The 20,712-nt window shown below is 32.8% G+C and overlaps 1 protein-coding gene across 3 annotated transcripts in view; it reads left to right on the forward strand.

The window, feature by feature from the left end:
• The window catches only part of LOC103574203 (cyclin-K), a 66,431-nt gene that overhangs the window by 12,672 nt on the left and 33,047 nt on the right, over nt 1-20,712 (forward strand). For all 3 annotated transcript variants that reach the window (XM_053740139.1, XM_053740140.1, XM_014440154.2), the window contains one exon: nt 53-158. In XM_053740139.1, coding sequence (XP_053596114.1) covers nt 53-158 — 106 coding nt within the window. The remainder of the gene's footprint in view (nt 1-52; nt 159-20,712) is intronic.

Raw genomic sequence — 20,712 nt, forward strand, 5'->3', positions numbered from 1 at the left:
TTTTTTGGCCCACCCTAATATATATGTATTTATAATTTTATTGTTATTTTAGGAAGAAGTTATGACACTTGAAAGAATTTTATTACAAACAATAAAATTTGATTTACAAGTTGAGCATCCTTACAGTTATTTATTAAAATACGCAAAGTGCTTAAAAGGTAAATCATTTTTAATTTTAGTTATTATAGTTTTTGATAACAAATATTCGATAGTCGTCAGAAATATAAGAAACCAAGACTTTGAGATAAATTTTAGAAATTAATCTGGCTACTTTGTTTGACCTTATACTGGATTTTCCGTATGATCTTATCATAATATATTACAATTAGTCAAGTAGGTTCAAAAAATATAATTTGCTTGAAAGATTATGTATGTACACTGAAAACAAAAAAATTAGTGTGAATGTAGCAGACATACGACAATCGAAAACTTCAACAATCAATAACTCTGCGAAAAAACGATTTAAGAAATTTTTAAAACCGGGAATATATTCATATTTTGATCATTTTTACTTGCATTTTATGCTTTCTTTCTTACATTTTTTTTGGAGTTATAATTTTCAAAATAAAACTTTAATGAACATTTTCAGAAATATATATGAATAAAAATATATCAAATTAACCCATTTATATTCTTTTTAAAAGAACTACAGATGATTTTTTTTTTTTTTTTTTTTTTTTTTTTTTTTTTTCAATAAAATTTCCCCAATTTATATTGAGCTATAACTATTAAAAGAATGACTAGAATAAAAAAAAAAAAAATAATAAAAAATTCATCTCTTCATTTCATCAAAATCTACGTATGGATATTTTAAAATTGTTTTTTAAATTTTTATTTCATGAGTTAATGATTTTGTTCTCATCCGAAAAATTTTTATAGTGACATATAATCGCGAAAATGTTGTTTCATCGATAAAAAATAAAGGAATTATATTTAATTTTAAAAAAACTACACATGAATTTTCATATTCTATATATACGTATATTTTTATAAATTAAATAAACACTATTTTTTATTAATGAAATTCTTTAAAAGCCATTTAGTAATGATAAATAACAAGTTAAATTATTTATAATTTTATTTTAAGTCAAAAACAATTTTTTGGACCATATTAAAAAGTTTTTTTATGAGAATATAATATAATATTCTTATTCATGAAAGAAAGTAAAAATTATATACATATATACTGAGGTGTGTTAAAAAACAAGATTATTATTATTATTATTATTATTTTTTTCGGCATTACCAGAAAATTGATAGGATATGACAAAACAAAACTGCTGTCAGAAGATCGGCTCTCAAATTCAAATTTTACAGGTAGCTCATTGCAGTTTCAATTTCTCATTTAAATAACATTGGAAAATTTTTTTTTTAAAGTTTGGAATTTTATTACTTACCAAGGAATCAGTGTATCGGGAAAATCAATGTAAATTTTTTTTGAAAATTGAACGCAGTATAAAAAAGATTTCTTATCATTTTTAAGTAACTTTAATTTTTTTAACAAATTATCTCTTATCAAGTTTCCGCAATTTTTGCAATCCTATAGTTATTTTCGTTTAACAGTAAGCAAATAAAATCGACTAGAATACGATTTCTCAGAACAAATTAACATTTAAATACAAATAACTAAAGAGCTTTCAAAAATTTCGGAAACTTGTATAAAGATAATTTGTAAGAAATGAAATGATTTACAAAAAAGGTCTTACAACATTTTACGATAAGTCTGATAGTTTCGGCGAAAAAGTCAAATAACACTAAAATTTACTATAACTATTCAACTTCGACCTCGAATAACTATTGAAAAATTGAATTTACCAAAAAATAATAAGAGACCTTTTTTGTAGAGCGTTAACGTAAAAAAATGTGTAGTTCAATTTACTACAAATGGAGATCCATCTACTACACAGACTAGTAACCCGATGAAAAAAGATTTTATACAATTGTATAAAATTGGATAGAAAAAATGGCCCGATCCAATTGTATACAATCGTACATAATTATATCTAGTTGTATACAATCATATTCAATCGTATATAACTGTATATAATTTGTATATAATTTATATATAATTCGTATATAATTTGTATATAATTCTATATAATTTTATACAAATATATACATTTGTATATATATACATTTGTATATATTTGTATACAATTATAAACAATTCTATATAATTGTATACAAATATATACATTTGTATATAACTGCTCGATAAAAAATGTTTAGATCCGAGTATATATGATTAGATCCAAATAGTCAGATATGCTTGGATCCAAATTTTGACGCGATCCAAGCGGGTCCAAACGGATCTGACAATATCCAAACAGATCTTAAAATATCCAAAGAGATTCAAACAGATCTCACTATATCCACGAATATATAAGTGTATCCAAGCAGATCTTCGTAAATGTCGATCTTTAAAGAAATCTACATAAATTTAAGCACATATATCTAAAGAAGTTTCACTACATTCTAATGAATGCTTGTATAAATATATTATACTTTAGATCATTCTAAAAACAATATCTACTCACATCTTGGATCTTATTGCTATTACTTCTTAATGCTTTTGATGAACCTATCTATAACATATATCAAAAGTCAATTGATATTTAAGTCAAAAAAAATAGATGAATACTTCAGAAACATTGATCAAACTGATTTATTTTGTTTATTCATTACAATATCAAGTATATGATTTAAATAACATATATATCGAAATCAGTAAGGAAAATAAAAATTTTGAATTTTCGTATATAATTCAGATATTCGTGTATAATTAGACAAAAAAAAAACTCTGTATTTTAAGGAGCCTTACCTGTATTTAAATATTATTGGATCTGACCAAATATAACTACATATAGACACACAATTTTGGATATAGTCATAAATTCTTGGATATATGTATATCTGCTTGGATATGAATTATTTTTGCATCTATATATCCACATACATACAGTTGGGTCTAAGCAGATATAACTCTATGTACTTATATCAGCTTGTATATAAATCTTTACGTTTGCTTATATATAGTTAGATCTGAGCAGATATAACTATATATGGGGCGTTCCACTCCAAATCGGACACCATTCAGCTTTTGCATCTTGGATTTTTTTGAAACTTTTTTATCTTTTAGTATAGGTTGAAAGAGGCCCTCATGATTTTTTTCAAATTTTTTCCTCCAACCGTTTTCGAGATATCGAATTTTGAAAAGTATAGAGATTTTTTTTTCAAATGCCTACAACTTCGCGAAAAGTGGTTTAAAAAAAATTTTCATAGAGACAAAATATATTTGTTTTTAGACATCTTTTCAGTAAAAAATAAAAAAAAATTTTTTTGAATTACTCTACTATTGAAATTTTAAATTTTAAGTATAAATTGTCGATTTACAAAAAACACGTACTGATCGATTTTCCTCATAATTTTTCACAGCAAACTGTCACCTTTTCTACAACTTTTTCAGCGATGCTCATAATGGGATAACGATGGGATCTATTTTTTTTTTCGATTTTTTGAATTTCACATTCCAGTTTTTTTTAAAGAAAAATGTGTAAAAAAAAGTATCATGCTCATGATTTACTATTAATAATTATCTGACACACAATTGTCATCAAAGTTTTCCAATTTTATTTCCACAGAAAAATTATCAAACGTGTAAGTAAATAGATGTGAATTAATAATAATTTTTCTGTGGAAATAAAATTTGAAAATTTTGATGACAATTGTGTGTCAGATAATTATTAATAGTAAATCATGAGCATGATACTTTTTTTTACACATTTTTCTTTAAAAAAAACTGGAATGTGAAATTCAAAAAATCGAAAAAAAAAATAGATCCCATCGTTATCCCATTATGAGCATCGCTGAAAAAGTTGTAGAAAAGGTGACAGTTTGCTGTGAAAAATTATGAGGAAAATCGATCAGTACGTGTTTTTTGTAAATCGACAATTTATACTTAAAATTTAAAATTTCAATAGTAGAGTAATTCAAAAAAATTTTTTTTTATTTTTTACTGAAAAGATGTCTAAAAACAAATATATTTTGTCTCTATGAAAATTTTTTTTAAACCACTTTTCGCGAAGTTGTAGGCATTTGAAAAAAAAATCTCTATACTTTTCAAAATTCGATATCTCGAAAACGGTTGGAGGAAAAAATTTGAAAAAAATCATGAGGGCCTCTTTCAACCTATACTAAAAGATAAAAAAGTTTCAAAAAAATCCAAGATGCAAAAGCTAAATGGTGTCCGATTTGGCGTGGAACGCCCCATATACTTGTATATGCTTGGATATAAGCATATCTGCATGGACATCGTTTTATATCTGCTTATATATAGTTGGATCTCAGCAGATACACTTATCTATGTTTGGATATACGTATATCTACTTGGATATCAATCTCAATTCATCTCTATATCTGCTTATATATGATTCGATCTGAGCAGATATAATTGTATATGCTTGTATCTAACAAGATCAAATATTTGGATGTATTTGGATATAAACAGATTCAGACATGTCTGGTTGGATCCGAACGTTTTTTATCGGGTACATACATTATTCGTATTGATTATATATAATTATATACAATTCTATATAATTGTATACAAATATATACATTTGTATATAATTTTATTATTTTTTTTGCATTTTATATAGAATTATATACGATCGTATATAATTATGTAAAATTTGTATATAATTATGCATCACCTCTATCCAATTGTATACAATTCATATATAACTATATACAGTTATATACAATTTTTTTTCATCGGGAATATAGAGGATAACTACAAGTTTAGTAACAGTTACTTGTATACTGTGGTACACGACCTGTAGTACCATTTACTACAGTGAGTAGTAATAAGAACTTGCAGTAAATAACCACTGTGGTTATTTTAACTCTACAACATAGTTGAATATATTTTATTCCTAATGTATTTATCAAATATCTGTTAGTTAACGATCATTAGTTTTTATGATGTAGAAAAAGTTATAAAAATATAAAAATGTATCTTACATTCTTCGGACTTACAGTTTATCAAATTAAAATGATATAAAAATGAATTTATTACTGAATAACTTGAAATAACAAGGACTTAAATTTTAAAAGCCAACTTTTTATCAATACCTGATAAGGATAATTTTAAAAATATATTTATAATATATGAATTCTCGTTTAAGCATAAACTTAGAATAGTTAATTATTAATTTTTATTAATAGAAAATATAAAAAACATCGTTTTAAAAGTTATAATTCCCATAAATAGCAAATACTCAATAAGCAATGATTTTAAAAATAGCGTTTATTTATTACTCATTCTCAATTATACATATCATTATTTTCAATTATTATTGCACGCCTCGATTTTTAATTTTATATGTTATTATTTATAATATTATTTATAATATTAAATGTACTGACACGACTCGAGGTTTACCCACGGAATGGAGTAAAAAAGATGTAGGTGGAGCTCTTATTTTCTTCTTTCGATCATTTTACCATACATTAGAGTAGATTGTACAAGTAATCGGATATTATATACTCCAAAAATAGTTACAGATACCAATTTATATAAAATTGTGTGGTTCCAAAAACCATGAAATAAGTATTTTATACTACATTTAGTAGTTGTGGAGCCTACAAAGTTTTACCATATTACAGTAGTAAGCAGAACTCCTATAGTTACTACAATTGTCAATGCGGCGACTACAAAGTGTAGTTCAATTTTTACTAGTTTGGTGTGGTAAAGTCAACTTCAGCATTTTTTTACGTGTTCAGTTTTCAACCAAAATTTAAATTGATTTTTCCATTACACTGATTCCCTAGTAAGAAATAAAATTCCAAACTTTAAAAAAAAATTTTTCCTGTTATTTAAATGAGAAATTGAAAGATGCGATGAGCTACCGCTAAAACTCGAATTTAAGAGCCGAACTTCTGACAGAATTTTTGTTTTGATATATCCTATCAATTTTCTGGTGATGCCTATAAAAAAAAATAATGTTGTTTTCTAACACACAATTAAACTTGCTATTTGTCATTACTAAATGGCTTTTGAAGAATTTCATTAATAAAAAATATAGTTTTTAAAATTTATATATATATATATATATATATATATATATATATATATATATATATGTTAGACTGGGCCAAAAAAATCGACTATTTTTTTTTTCTTTCGATACTGTAAAAATATTATTCCTGATGACCAAAAAAAAATTATTGTGCAACTTTGAGCCCTTAATATTGATATTGAGACGTGTATCGTGACGACTTTTCGTTTTTTGACAGAAATTTCATATTGTACCCAAAACTCGTAAATGATCTATCTGAAAAATTTGAGCAATGTAGATTCTTAAAGGAAATTGAATTCCCTACAAAAAATCTCTCTTAGTAAATTGACGTAAAACGAGCCGTTTCCTTGTAACCGTGCCTTAAATATTGATTAGTTATTTAAATTCTTTGTTTCGATTTTGGATTTTCGTAACTATTAGGAATATTAAAGTTTTTTCTAGTCAAGATACGTATTTTGACAGGAAATTTAATGCTCTACAAAAAAGGTCTCTTAACATTTTTCGCTAAATTCACTCCTTCGAAAGTTATTCAGGTTACTTAAGTCGTCTTGACTTAACTTGAACCTTGAATAACTTTTGAAGGAGTGAATTTAGCACAAGATGTTAAGAGACCTTTTTTGTAGGACATGAAATTTCCTCTTAAAATACGTATCTTGACTAGAAAAAAATTTGTGTATATATATGGGGCATTCCACGCCAAACCGGACGATTTTAAGAATTTTAATTTTTAATTTCCGTCATTTTTTGATATTTTTTAGTACTCATAAAAAAAACCATCCTCCTAAATTTTGAAATTTTTTTGATCATTGGTTCAAAAAATATGAAATTTTCAAAAAAACCGCTCTTTTCATGATTTTTTGCTTATAACTATTTGGAAAATGGTTTAAATAAAAAAACTCAAAGAATAAAAAAGTTTCGTTATTCCATGTACTTTTAGAAAAAAAAACACGAATAATTATTTAGAAAAATTTTTACACGTTATTTTTGAGTTTTAATACTTTAAAGTCCTTTTCTGTGAATCATGCATATTTTGAATTTCTTGGTGTTCAGTCACGAGCTTGATTAATTTAAATCAAGCTTCGTGCATTTCCGCTCGGTTCGGGAGAAGCCGAGCTCGCTACTAACTGAAGGTCAGAATAGTGCCAGGTCACTCGCTATTTGGGCCCGGCACATACTATTTCTAACTCAGGATCGTGTCAAGACGCCCTGAGAACCCGCTACAAGCTGACCAATCACAAAATTCGCTTCCTGTTGGCGCGCTTTTAAGCCAATGGGAAAATTCGTTATAGGCAGCAAGGCTGCCACGTCGACACCAAGCGTCTCGACGACTCAACGACGCTACCAATTTTCATTCTACAACTATCTGTCTAACCGCTTCGCTCAGAGTTTCTACAACCTGTCTTTGCTACGTGCAACCTCGTGCTTGAACCGCTTCGCTTATTAACTTGTGTGAAACTAAATCAAATCGCTACGCTAAATTATCCTCAATTCTTAGTCAGTAAATCAAGGCTGCTATTTATTGAGAATAAATAAATTATTCTTGTGATAATAAGTTAATTGTTAATTAATTATTATTGAAGTAACCGCTACTGACCACGTGTCAATTTTTATACGTGAATAAAATATCTGAGTTGCATTCGCTATCGCGTATAAATTTATCTAGTTGCATTCGCTATTGTATATATTTCTCATAATTTTAAGGTGTAAATCAGTGTAAATAAATCTATAATTTAATTTATAATAAAATCTGTGTAATTTTTAATTGTTTAACAAAACTCGCCTAAACCAGATCCATTAGTTTTATTCGCTCATTTTACATTTTGGTCCTTCGAGCCGGATCTGGCGAAAATTAAACAATCAAAAATTATTTAAAAAAAAAAAAAATTGTGAGAAAAAGTGCAGTGCCAGTTTGCATCGTGAAAATCGCTAAGTGCCGTGGGCATTGCTGAGCACTGCTAGAGTGCTGCCCGGGGTGATCTATTTTACACACCGGTGTAAAAAGGACACTTAATCAAAAAAAAGATCGAAAACTTAGCGTCGGGTTCACGTCATCGCGTCCATTTTGTGTGCCACGTCAAATCAAGATGGCCGCCGAAGCTCAAGTCGCTCTTCAAATGAACCGCATCGACACGATGCGCAATATGTCTGCTCGCTTAACTGACGCTGTACTAGCTAACCAAGGTGCCGCCGCTATTGATGCTGAACTCGCTATCCTCAATGATTTGTGGAATCGCTTCAACACAACTCATGAGAGATTATTCGACGATGTACCTGAGATCGTTGAAAATGAATACCACACAGGTAATGCATACGGTACAGCTAATCTCATATACACAGAGCTCAGAGTGAGACTCAGCGCTGCTAGACCCGCTCCAGAACCTGCTCATGAAGTTCAGCCCGCTAATCACGATCAGACCGCTTACTTTGGTGGAGTGCATAAATCTAACCTGCCACAAATCAAGCTGCCAACTTTCCAAGGGTCGTATGACGAGTGGGACTCGTTCAAGGACTTGTTCACGTCTCTCGTCATTAATGAAGATTCGCTAACTGGGTCTCAGAAGATGCATTACCTGAAGACGCAGGTAAAAGGTGAGGCCGCTGCATTACTCGCTAATCTCCAGATCACAGATGACGCTTTCCAACCCGCTTGGGAGTTGCTGAATACTCGCTACACAAATCCACGTCGATTGCTCGATATGCATATCGATGATTTGCTGGATCGCCAACCGCTAACTTCACACTCTGCTGCTGATTTGGACGCACTGTTACTCGCTAACAAAAAATCGCTGGACGCTATCGCTGCATTGGGAATTCCAATTGGTGAGTTGGACCCCTTTTTAATTCGTTTGACTGTTCGCTGCTTGCCTTCAGATCTGAGGGTGGAATGGATGGCTTCGCTTGGGTTATCCAATGAGTTTCCCACTTACCAACAGCTGCACGATATGCTCAAGGCCAAGGTTCGTGCGTGGGAAAACTCAGAGATTGGCGCTAAAATAACCTCAACGCAAGTTAAGAGTACCAGTGAGAGACCACTATCACCAAAGTCTTACGCTAAGTCAGCCGCTACAACCAAACAAGTTAAGTTTGGGAGCAGTAAATCCGCTACTCCTGCTAGATCAACGCCATCTACATCCACCGGTTCCGCTAGCTACGTCGCTTTCACTCCCAAGGAGCGTACGAGTGAACCGGGCATGTGCCCAATCTGCAGGGAGAAGCACTTCGTTCTATTTTGCCCCAGCTACCAGAAGGCGTCGCCACTGAACCGAAGGACGATTGTTCAGCATTACCGCTTATGCTTTAACTGTTTGGGACGCCATCGCTACGCTGACTGCAGGACTAAGCAGAAGTGCCGCCATTGTGATCAGCCACATCACACGTCGACTCATCTTGACGATGGTGCTGCCGCTAAACCAGCACAGGACGCTCCTGTAGCTGACCCAGGTAACAAATAGTTCCAATTTTGGTAACTTTTGTTTTGAATTCGCTAACTTAGTCTGCTTTCAGCTCATTCGCTCAATGTTTTACTCGCTACCGCTATTGTTAAGTTGAATTCGCTAACAGGAAGTACATGTACAGCCCGTGTACTTATTGATCAAGGATCGGAGTTATCCTTTGTGACGCATTCGCTAATCAAGAAGCTGGATATTCAACTCAGTAAAGCAGCTGTACCATTACGTGGAATTGGTAATGTGTCAGCTGGGCATTCGCTTGGGTCATGCAAGATGACGCTGCATTCGCTACACAACAACGCTTCTATTACCATCCAAGCTCATGTGCTTGCTCTATTGACGGTAAACTTACCGTCATTTACGCTAACTAAGAAGAAGAAATGGCCGCATATAACTGGGCTACAACTCGCTGATCCAGACTTCTTGACATCAAGACCTATTGACATCATTCTGGGTGCAGCACCAGCTGCACATATAATCAACGCTAAAATACGAAAAGGAAGTGAAAATGACCCAATCGCTCAGTCAACATCACTTGGTTGGATCATATATGGATCTGTGGACACCGCTACATCAAAATTGACCGCTCATGGTCATCATGTCGCTGTTGATGATCAACTACAAGACTTGTTAACCAAGTTTTGGTACCAAGAAGAGCCACAGACAGAATTCGCTACACGCTATACTGAAGAAGAAGAAGAGTGTGAACAACACTTTGTCAATACACACTACAGACAGTCTGATGGTCGATATGTCGTTCGCTTGCCGCTTAAATCTTCGCCAAGTCAACTGGGTGATTCGCTCAGAGCTGCACAATACGCTTTACTACGTCTTCGCAAACGACTGGAAGCTGATCCAGTCTACAAGAAGTTGTACTTCGACTTCCTGAAGGAGTATGAAGACTTGGGGCACATGAAACGTCTGAAATTAAAGGAATTACCACCGAACAGCTACCTGTTGCCTCATCATGGGGTTCTGAAAGAGCAGAGCACTACCACCAAGCTCAGAGTGGTATTCAATGGGTCCTGGAAAACTACATCTGGCGTATCTGTCAACGAGATACTTCATGTGGGCCCAAAGATCCAAGTTGACATCAGTGATGTACTTATTCGCATTCGGTGCCATCGCTATTTATTCGCTACTGACGTTACAAAAATGTTTCGTCAGATTGCAGTTGACAAGGAAGATCATCATCTACAGTGCATACTCTGGTTTGACGAAGATGACATCCCAATAGTATTTGCACTCGCTACTGTTACTTATGGAACAACATCGGCTCCATATCTCGCTGGAAGAGCACTCTTACAACTCGCTGAAGACGAAGGGAAAAAATTTCCGAAGGCTGTCGAACCGCTAACTAATACACGCTACGTTGACGACATCTATGGAGGTGCAGATGAACTCGCTGAGGCAATCCAAGTTGCTCTCGACACAAAAAATATGTGCGCCACAGGATGTTTTCCGCTTGCCAAGTGGGCAAGTAATTCAACTGAATTACTTTCTCAAGTCGCTCCAAGTGAAACCCAAGAAGATACACCAAGAGAGCTTGGGGATACTACAGTAAAAGTGCTCGGGCTAACCTGGAATTCAACACAGGATAAATTCCAGTTCGGATATTCGCTTCCAGAAGCATCACCAACAACTAAACGCACAATTTTATCTGAAATTGCTCGCTTGTTTGACCCACTGGGTTTCTTGGCACCGATTATCGTGAGAGCCAAGATGTTCATGCAGAAGCTCTGGCTGCAGAACTTTGACTGGGATGCTACGCTATCACCGTCGCTTCTTCAAGAATGGAATTTGTTTCGAGATGAACTACATCAGATCTCGAAGATTCAGATACCTCGCTGGAATCATGTTAAAAATGGTGTATCAATTGAATTACATGGATTCTCTGACGCTTCACAACTCGCTATGGCTGCTGTAGTTTATCTAAAAGTTACTGACGCTACTGGAAGCTCCAATATCTCGCTAGTGTGTGCCAAAACACAAGTTGCACCACTGAAGCCTATAACTATACCAAGAATGGAGCTCAATGCCGCTGTCTTACTCGCTCAACTGATACTCTACGTCAAGAAGGTTTTGAAACTTGAAAACGTTCCAGTTTTCATGTGGACAGACTCCGCTGTATCCTTAACGTGGATACGAAACAACCCAGCTAGATGGAAAGTCTACATTCGCAACAGAGTTACCAAGATTCAAGAATCGCTACCAAGTGTCAACTGGGATTTTGTTCCTGGAAAACTTAACCCAGCTGACTGCGCTTCAAGAGGTTTAACAGCAGCCAAACTAGAACAGCATTCGCTATGGTGGACGGGACCAAAGTGGCTCAGTCAATCAAAAGATAACTGGCCATCTTTTGATATCCCTACGCAGACGGTATCACATCTTGAAGAACGTCCAGGTCTGGTTTTTACCATCTTCAAGGCAGATTCACACCCGCTATACACGCTACTAGAAAAATTCTCTAAGTTGTCACCTTTACTTCGCACGCTTGGAATCTGTCTTCGTGCCATCGCTAAATTTAAAAAAGTGCCACAGTCCACACTGGACACACCACTCTCTACAGTTGACCTGGAACTCGCTAAGACTTTGCTGATCAAGTATACTCAAAGTCAGTACTATTCGCAAGAGCTGAAACTATTGAAGGATGGTGATTCTCTACACCGAAGTCATCATCTCGCTAAATTGATTCCCTACGTCGACTACAACGGAGTACTCAGAGTTGGCGGTCGCTTGAAGAATTCGCTGCTGGATGATGAACAGAAAAATCCAGCTATTTTACCAAGGTCATCACGCTTAAGTACGCTATTGATAGATCATTCGCATCGAAGAACATACCATGGGGGAACTCAATTGACTCTCGCTGATCTACGGAGATCTGTCTGGATAGAAGGTGGTCGAGTTCCAGTCAGATCACACATTCTTCGCTGCGTCGTGTGCACGAGACATAGAGGTGTTCGCGCACAACAATTAATGGGACAATTGCCATCCGCTCGTGTAAGACCATCTAAAGCATTCTTACACACTGGAATAGACTACGCTGGGCCAGTAACACTGAAGACTTTCCAAGGTCGAGGTGCCAAAACCTATAAAGGATGGATCGCTGTGTTTGTATGTCTCGCTACGTCCGCTATACATATTGAAATTGTCACCGATTACTCTACTGACGCTTTCGTCGCAGCATTTAGAAGATTCACTAGTCGAAGAGGCGCCTGCAGTATCCTATACTCGGACTGTGGTACAAATTTTGTAGGAGCAGACGCCACGCTAAAGAAAGAATTCGCAGCAGGATCGAGACAGCTAAAAGAACTTCAGTATTTACTCGCTACAGATGGCACAGACTGGAAGTTCAACCCACCAAGTGCTCCCCACTTTGGTGGCAAGTGGGAAGCAGCCGTAAAGTCAATCAAGTTCCATCTCATACGAACTATTGGTGAATCGCTATTGACTTACGACCAACTCGCTACAGTCTTAACACAAATTGAGGCTGTGTTAAATTCAAGACCGATCGCTCCGCTATCTGAAGATCCTGCAGATTTAACCGCTCTAACTCCTGGACATTTTCTCATCGGTGAACCACTAATCGCCGTACCTGGGCCCTCGCTACTGGAAAATAATTCAGCTACGTTGTCACGCTGGCAACAATTACAACAAATGTTCCAGAGATTTTGGAGTAGATGGTCATCAGAGTACCTGCAACGTCATCAATCTATTTCGAAGTGGCATAATCCGCAAAACAACATCAAAGTGGGTTCATTAGTCTTGTTGACTGATGAAAGATTCCCACCATCAAAATGGCCGCTTGCTCGAGTACTCGCATTACATCCAGGCAGAGATGGCCTGACTCGAGTAGTCACGCTGAAGACCGCTACCACGGAACTTGTACGACCAATCGCTAAGCTGTGTGTACTACCAGTGCACTCTCCAGAAGACAATCCAGTCGACACAGTCGCCAGCGCTGGGGAGAATGTTCAGTCACGAGCTTGATTAATTTAAATCAAGCTTCGTGCATTTCCGCTCGGTTCGGGAGAAGCCGAGCTCGCTACTAACTGAAGGTCAGAATAGTGCCAGGTCACTCGCTATTTGGGCCCGGCACATACTATTTCTAACTCAGGATCGTGTCAAGACGCCCTGAGAACCCGCTACAAGCTGACCAATCACAAAATTCGCTTCCTGTTGGCGCGCTTTTAAGCCAATGGGAAAATTCGTTATAGGCAGCAAGGCTGCCACGTCGACACCAAGCGTCTCGACGACTCAACGACGCTACCAATTTTCATTCTACAACTATCTGTCTAACCGCTTCGCTCAGAGTTTCTACAACGTGTCTTTGCTACGTGCAACCTCGTGCTTGAACCGCTTCGCTTTTTAACTTGTGTGAAACTAAATCAAATCGCTACGCTAAATTATCCTCAATTCTTAGTCAGTAAATCAAGGCTGCTATTTATTGAGAATAAATAAATTATTCTTGTGATAATAAGTTAATTGTTAATTAATTATTATTGAAGTAACCGCTACTGACCACGTGTCAATTTTTATACGTGAATAAAATATCTGAGTTGCATTCGCTATCGCGTATAAATTTATCTAGTTGCATTCGCTATTGTATATATTTCTCATAATTTTAAGGTGTAAATCAGTGTAAATAAATCTATAATTTAATTTATAATAAAATCTGTGTAATTTTTAATTGTTTAACAAAACTCGCCTAAACCAGATCCATTAGTTTTATTCGCTCATTTTACACTTGGAAATTTGCGACAACAAACAACTATCTATTCCACAACTTTTCAGGTGGTTCCAGTCGTAGGACCTCTGTGGCTACTATTTTTTTTCGATTATTGAAAATTGAAAAAATTTTTTTTCCGCTATAAATTATTGTCCTTACCGATTTTTGACACTGTACACTTGTTTTTCTTACTTATTAAAAATTGATTTCGATATTTTTTTATTCTGATTAGGGATTTAAAAACAGTAAGCAAAAGTTAATGCTATTTATGAGCAGTTATAATAAATGTTTCGATTTATTGAGAAGCTACTGTTCCGAAGCAAAAGAAACATTAGATTTGCTATGCAATTCAGCTAAGATCATTACTCGAGCTTAAAAATATCATATAATTATTCGAAAAAGCGACGAAACTGTATTACAAACGTTTTCAATTATTTCCGCGTTCTTTTAAAAATTTTACATTAATGATTGTTTTATGAACTAGAGTACTTCTTAGTGAATATAGCTCCATCGCTTTATCGAATAATTATATGATATTTTAGAGCTCTTGTAATGGTCTTGGCTGAATTGTATAGCAAATCTAATGTTTCTTTTGCTTCAAAATAGTAGCTTCTCAATAAATCGAAACATTTATTATAACTGCTCATAAATAGCATTAACTTTTGCTTACTGTTTTTAAATCCCTAATCAGAATAAAAAAATATCGAAATCAATTTTTAATAAGTAAGAAAAACAAGTGTACAGTGTCAAAAATCGGTAAGGACAATAATTTATAGCGGAAAAAAAATTTTTTCAATTTTCAACAATCGAAAAAAAATAGTAGCCACAGAGGTCCTATGACTGGAACCACCTGAAAAGTTGTGGAATAGATAGTTGTTTGTTGTCACAAATTTCCAAGAAATTCAAAATATGCATGATTCACAGAAAAAGACTTTAAAGTATTAAAACTCAAAAATAACGTGTAAAAATTTTTCTAAATAATTATTCGTGTTTTTTTTCTAAAAGTACATGGAATAACGAAACTTTTTTATTCTTTGAGTTTTTTTATTTAAACCATTTTTTAAATAGTTATAAGCAAAAAATCATGAAAAGAGCGGTTTTTTTGAAAATTTCATATTTTTTGAACCAATGGTAAAAAAAATTTCAAAATTTAGGAGGATGGTTTTTTTTTATGAGTACTAAAAAATATCAAAAAATGACGGAAATTAAAAATTAAAATTCTTAAAATCGTCCGGTTTGGCGTGGAATGCCCCATATATATACATATATATTAGGGTGAGTCAAAAAAATCAACAATTTTTTTTTTACAAATGCGTTCGAAAAATGAGTTGTTAGACACCTTAAAAAAATTCTCACCAAATATGAGCTCTTAATTTTAATAGGAAGATCCTCGAAATCGCAGTTTTCAATTTTTTTCGCGGTCCAATAGAAAAAAATACATACCTCATCATCAACTGATTGTACAAAAAAATGTTCGAGAAAAATTTTGTAGGAAATTGAATGCTCTACAAAAAAGGCATCTTATATTTTTTCCGTAAACCTCACCATTCCAATGATATTGACGATTAAAGTTTAATCATTTTATAACAAATTTCATTATTGTTTATGAATTTTATAACTCGATAATAATTGACTATTATAAAATGCGCAATACGAACTTTTGTAGGAAATTAACTGCTCTATTAAAATGGTGTCTTATGTTTTGACGATTAAATTAAGCGTTCAAAAGATATTCATCATCAAACGTTCATGTGTACTGATTTTAAGAGTTTTTGATGAGATACAGGAATATTTTAATTCAATTCATGTATTTCATACAAATTTCATTTATTGTCATTAATATAAGTATTACTAAACTTTTATTTTCAAAATTTTTAAAAATTTTTCTTCAATAATTCTAAACATTTCATTTTTAATTATTAGAAATCACGATTATGTTGTTTTTTTTCGATATTGTCTTCAAAGCGGCTTTAAAAATTTTTTCACTATAGCTAGATATTATCCTAGGAAAAATTTCTTCTATAGAGAATTTTTGATTTGTATTTCATATCTTATTGCAAGTTGTTGAAGAGCATCGAAAAAATTACACTACTTATAATAAAAAATTGGTAAAAGTTAATAACTCAGTTTAAAATTGAAATAAAAAACTTTTTTATAATTAATTGGACATTTCTTTTCTCCCAATTTGAAATAGATCATAATATATTTATAACGAAAACGTTGCTTTTTTTATCAACAAATAATTAACTAAGCGATAAATAATGCACAATTTATTATTTTAAATGTAGACTAAGATACTTAGACATAAAAGAAAACTTGATAATTATTTTGAAGTTTCTCAGCTGATAAAAACTAAAATTCGTATAAAGGTTCTCAAAACTTATGAATTACATAGAAATTTTTTTGATTATCTTATCAAAAACTCTTAAAATCAGTACACATGAACGTTTGATGATGAATATCTTTTGAACGCTTAATTTAATCGTCAAAACATAAGACACCATTTTAATAGAGCAGTTAATTTCTTACAAAAATTTGTATTGCGCATTCTATAACAGCCAGTTATTATCGAGTTATAAAATTCATAAACAATAATGAAATTTGTCTTAAAATGATTAACCTTTAATCGTCAATATCACTGGAATGGCGAGGTTTACGGAAAAAATATAAGATACCTTTTTTGTAGAGCATTCAATTTCCTACAAAATTCTTCTCGACATTTTTTTGTACAATCAATTAATGATGAGGTATGAATTTTTTTCTATTGGACTGAGAAAAAAATAGAAAACTGCGATGCGGAGGATCTTCCTATTAAAATTAAGAGTTCATATTCGGTGAGAATTTTTTTAAGGTGTCTAGCAACCCATTTTTTGATCGCATTTGTAAAAAAAAAATTGTTGATTTTTTTGACTCACCCTAATATATATGTATTAGACTGTTCCAAAAAAAAACAAATATTTTTAACTTCCCGCTAAGAACATTGACGATTTTCAAAAATTTCGGGAAGTTATTGTTTTCACCCCGATTTTCGAAAATCAAGTTTTCATCAGATGTCGACGTTTTGAGGTCCTAGGAAGCTATTCTGACTATTTTCAGAATGATGTCCGAGTGTGTGTATGTGTGTGTGTGTGTGTGTGTGTGTGTGTGTGTGTGTGTGTGTGTGTGTGTGTGTGTGTGTGTGTGTGTGTGTGTGTGTGTGTGTGTGTGTGTGTGTGTGTGTGTGTGTGTGTGTGTGTGTGTGTGTGTGTGTGTGTGTGTGTGTGTGTATATGTATGTAAACTCTTTGTAACTTTTGAACTAATGAATCGATTTAGATGGTTGAGGTGGCAATCGAAAGAGCTTGTTGGCCTTCAACTTTCCTGAAAATTTCAAATTATTTGATCGAATAGACTCGAAAATATTGGCGAATTACAAAAAAAAAAAAAATTTTTTTTTTAGTTTTTTATTGATTTCTCAAAAACGACTTATACGATCGACTTCAAAATCTAATCAGCTCTAGTACTCAATAAAACGCGTCGATTGCCACCTCAAACATCAAAATCGATTGATTAGTTCAAAAGATATCGGCGTTGAAAAGTTAAAAAAATAACATTTTATGTTATTTTTTCCGGATAAATCAGAATATAACGTACTAAAATGTGCCTGATATCATACCAACTCATCTTTTTTATGGTTTTTTTCGATCATATAATGTCATCGAACTTGGTTTTTAGTTTAAATCATATTATCAACAAAAAAATCGATAAAACGTAGTTTTTAATATTTTTATCGGATATTTCATATTTTATTGTTTCTTACATGAGTCAAAATTTATTTAAATCTTGATTGTGATCCCCGACATTGATTTCTGCCTCAATACACTTATTTTACTGAACAAAATCAGGAACTAAATTTTAAAAACCGCTTCATTGATGATTTTCGATTCTTAAATTTTCAAACTTCAGCATAACAGGTAACTTGTTAGAGCTTAAAAAGATCATAAAAAAACAATTGCATGTGATAGCATTTTCGAGCTCGAAAATATATCTACACTAATGTTTTCGAGCTCTTTGAGGTCGAAAACAGCGGGAAGTTTTGGGGCTGGCCCGCAGGGTTAACCGACAGACCGATTTTTTTTTTTCTTGATTATATCGAAAATATTGTTGGAAATGACGAAAAAAAAGTACTGTGAAAGTTTGAGCTCTTAATATTAATATTAACAACTGCCGCATCGCAATTTTTCATTTCCCGTTTAAATAACATGGGAAAATGTATTTCTTAAGCTTTCGAATTTTGTAGCTCATGGTTGGACCAATACTTTTAAATATTCAAGACATGTTCTAATGGGAAATTTGACGCTCTACAATAAAGGTCTCTTTAATTTTTCGATATTTTTATTTCTTCAAAAGTTATTCAAAGTTAAAGTTAGATTGATGATAAATTTTTACATTTTTTAAATTATTTGACGCAACTATCAAATTTATGGGAAAATTTTATTGGACATTTTTTGTAGAGCATTTTATTTCCTATAACTTATCTTAAAGAAAATTTTCGATATTTCTCACAAGTCGTAAGTTATTTGCAATTAACTAAAAATTTTCTTAAATAATCAAAATTTTGTTGCTTAAAATCAATGATATTATTCGAATTATTAGTATTTCAGTCAAAAATTTATGTTTTTATAATCATTTAATTAATTACAGAAAAACTATTCCTTTTTTTCAAACAAAGCGTGCCGATTTTTATTATCTGATTCTTGGAAATCATTTCAAGGTCAAGACAACCGATTCACAAAAATGATCATAAACATTTTGTATATATTATATACTTAATATGACACTACTATCCATATCAAATTAAAATGCTATGAAGCATGCCCCCTCAATCTAGATTTTATGTGCTTCAACGCTGCGCTTATCCAAGAATTAGATGCCGAGCTTTTTCGATTTGAGTACACGCAGAGAATTTTGTAGTATTTTTTACATAAAAAATTTATAGAAATATTACTATATCATAGTAACATGAAGACAGTATGGAATTATTGAACAAATTACCGATAACGTAGGAATTTTTAAAACACATCAAACAGATTTACAAGGTGTATTGTAATTTTGACAAAGCAACAGATTAAATTTTATCCAAGAAATTTAAATTTCTTAATCTGTTGCTTTGTCAAAATTACAATGCACCTTGTAAATTCTGTTCGATGTATTTAAAAAATTTCTACGTTATCGTAATTTGTTCAATAATTCCATAGTGTCCTCATGTTACTATGATATAATAATTTTTCTATAAATTTTTGATATAAAAAATACCGTAAAATTCTCGGCGTGTAATATTTTCGCATTGTTAAGCATTTAGTTACTGTGAGTGGCGTATACTTGTAAGGAATTATTCTCAACTTCATTGCTAGTTATAAGTGAATATAGAAAAAAATTTCCCAACTGTAATAAATAGTATATTGTGTGACAAGGGATGAAAAAAGACGATTTCAGACTACGGGTGATGTCAGCCCTCGCCTGCGGCTCAGGCGGCCAACCTCACCCTAGTTTGAAATTGTGTTTTATTCTGAGTTGCACACTATATTTTTCGTCACAACGGGACGAAAGTTGACGCTTTCCGCCCGGAGGCGAAAAATAAATTTTTGGCTTAAATACTAATAGTTCGAATAATATCATTGATTTTGAGCAACAAAATTTTGATTATTTAAGAAAATTTTTAGTTAATTGCAAATAACTTACGACTTGTGAGAAATATCGAAAATTTTCTTTAAGATAAATTATAGGAAACAAAATGCTCTACAAAAAATGTCCAATAAAATTTTCCCATAAATTTGATAGTTGCGTCAAATAATTTAAAAAATGTAAAAATTTATCATCAATCTAATTTTAACTTTGAATAACTTTTGAAGAAATAAAAATATCGAAAAATTATAAGAGGCCTTTTTTGTAGAGCGTCAAATTTCCCATTAGAACATGTCTTGAACATTTAAAAGTATTGGTCCATGGTCTCATTGGACCATGAGCTAAAAAAGTTGTGGTGGGTATGGGATGACCTGACTGGTGAAATGAGAAGCTGAGAGTGGGCAGAAGTAGTGGAGAAAAGAAGAGAGAAGGAGGAAGGTCAAGAAGTGGAAGTGGAACAGGCAGAGAAAGAAAACAGAAAAGTAAGAAAAATATTATTCTGGAACGTTGCTGGAATGAATGAGTTGGAGAGCGCGAAGGAGTTAATGGAGGACAATGACATTGCAATACTAGTAAAAACATGTGCGACAAAGGAAAAGGTAAATAAGGTAAATTTTGGAGCTTAAGTGAAAAATTCGACTGGTGGACAAAAGATGCAATAAAAGAAAAACAAAGAGGCAAAGCGAAGGGAGGTCAGCTGGTGGGGATAAAAAAAGAAATAAAAAAAGATTGGAGTGTCAAAGAATGGGAGTATGGGTTAATCCTGGAGAACGAGGAAGCAAGTGGGGAGT

Source organism: Microplitis demolitor, chromosome 6 (genome assembly GCF_026212275.2).
Source record: "Microplitis demolitor isolate Queensland-Clemson2020A chromosome 6, iyMicDemo2.1a, whole genome shotgun sequence".
Lineage (NCBI taxonomy): Eukaryota > Metazoa > Arthropoda > Insecta > Hymenoptera > Braconidae > Microplitis > Microplitis demolitor.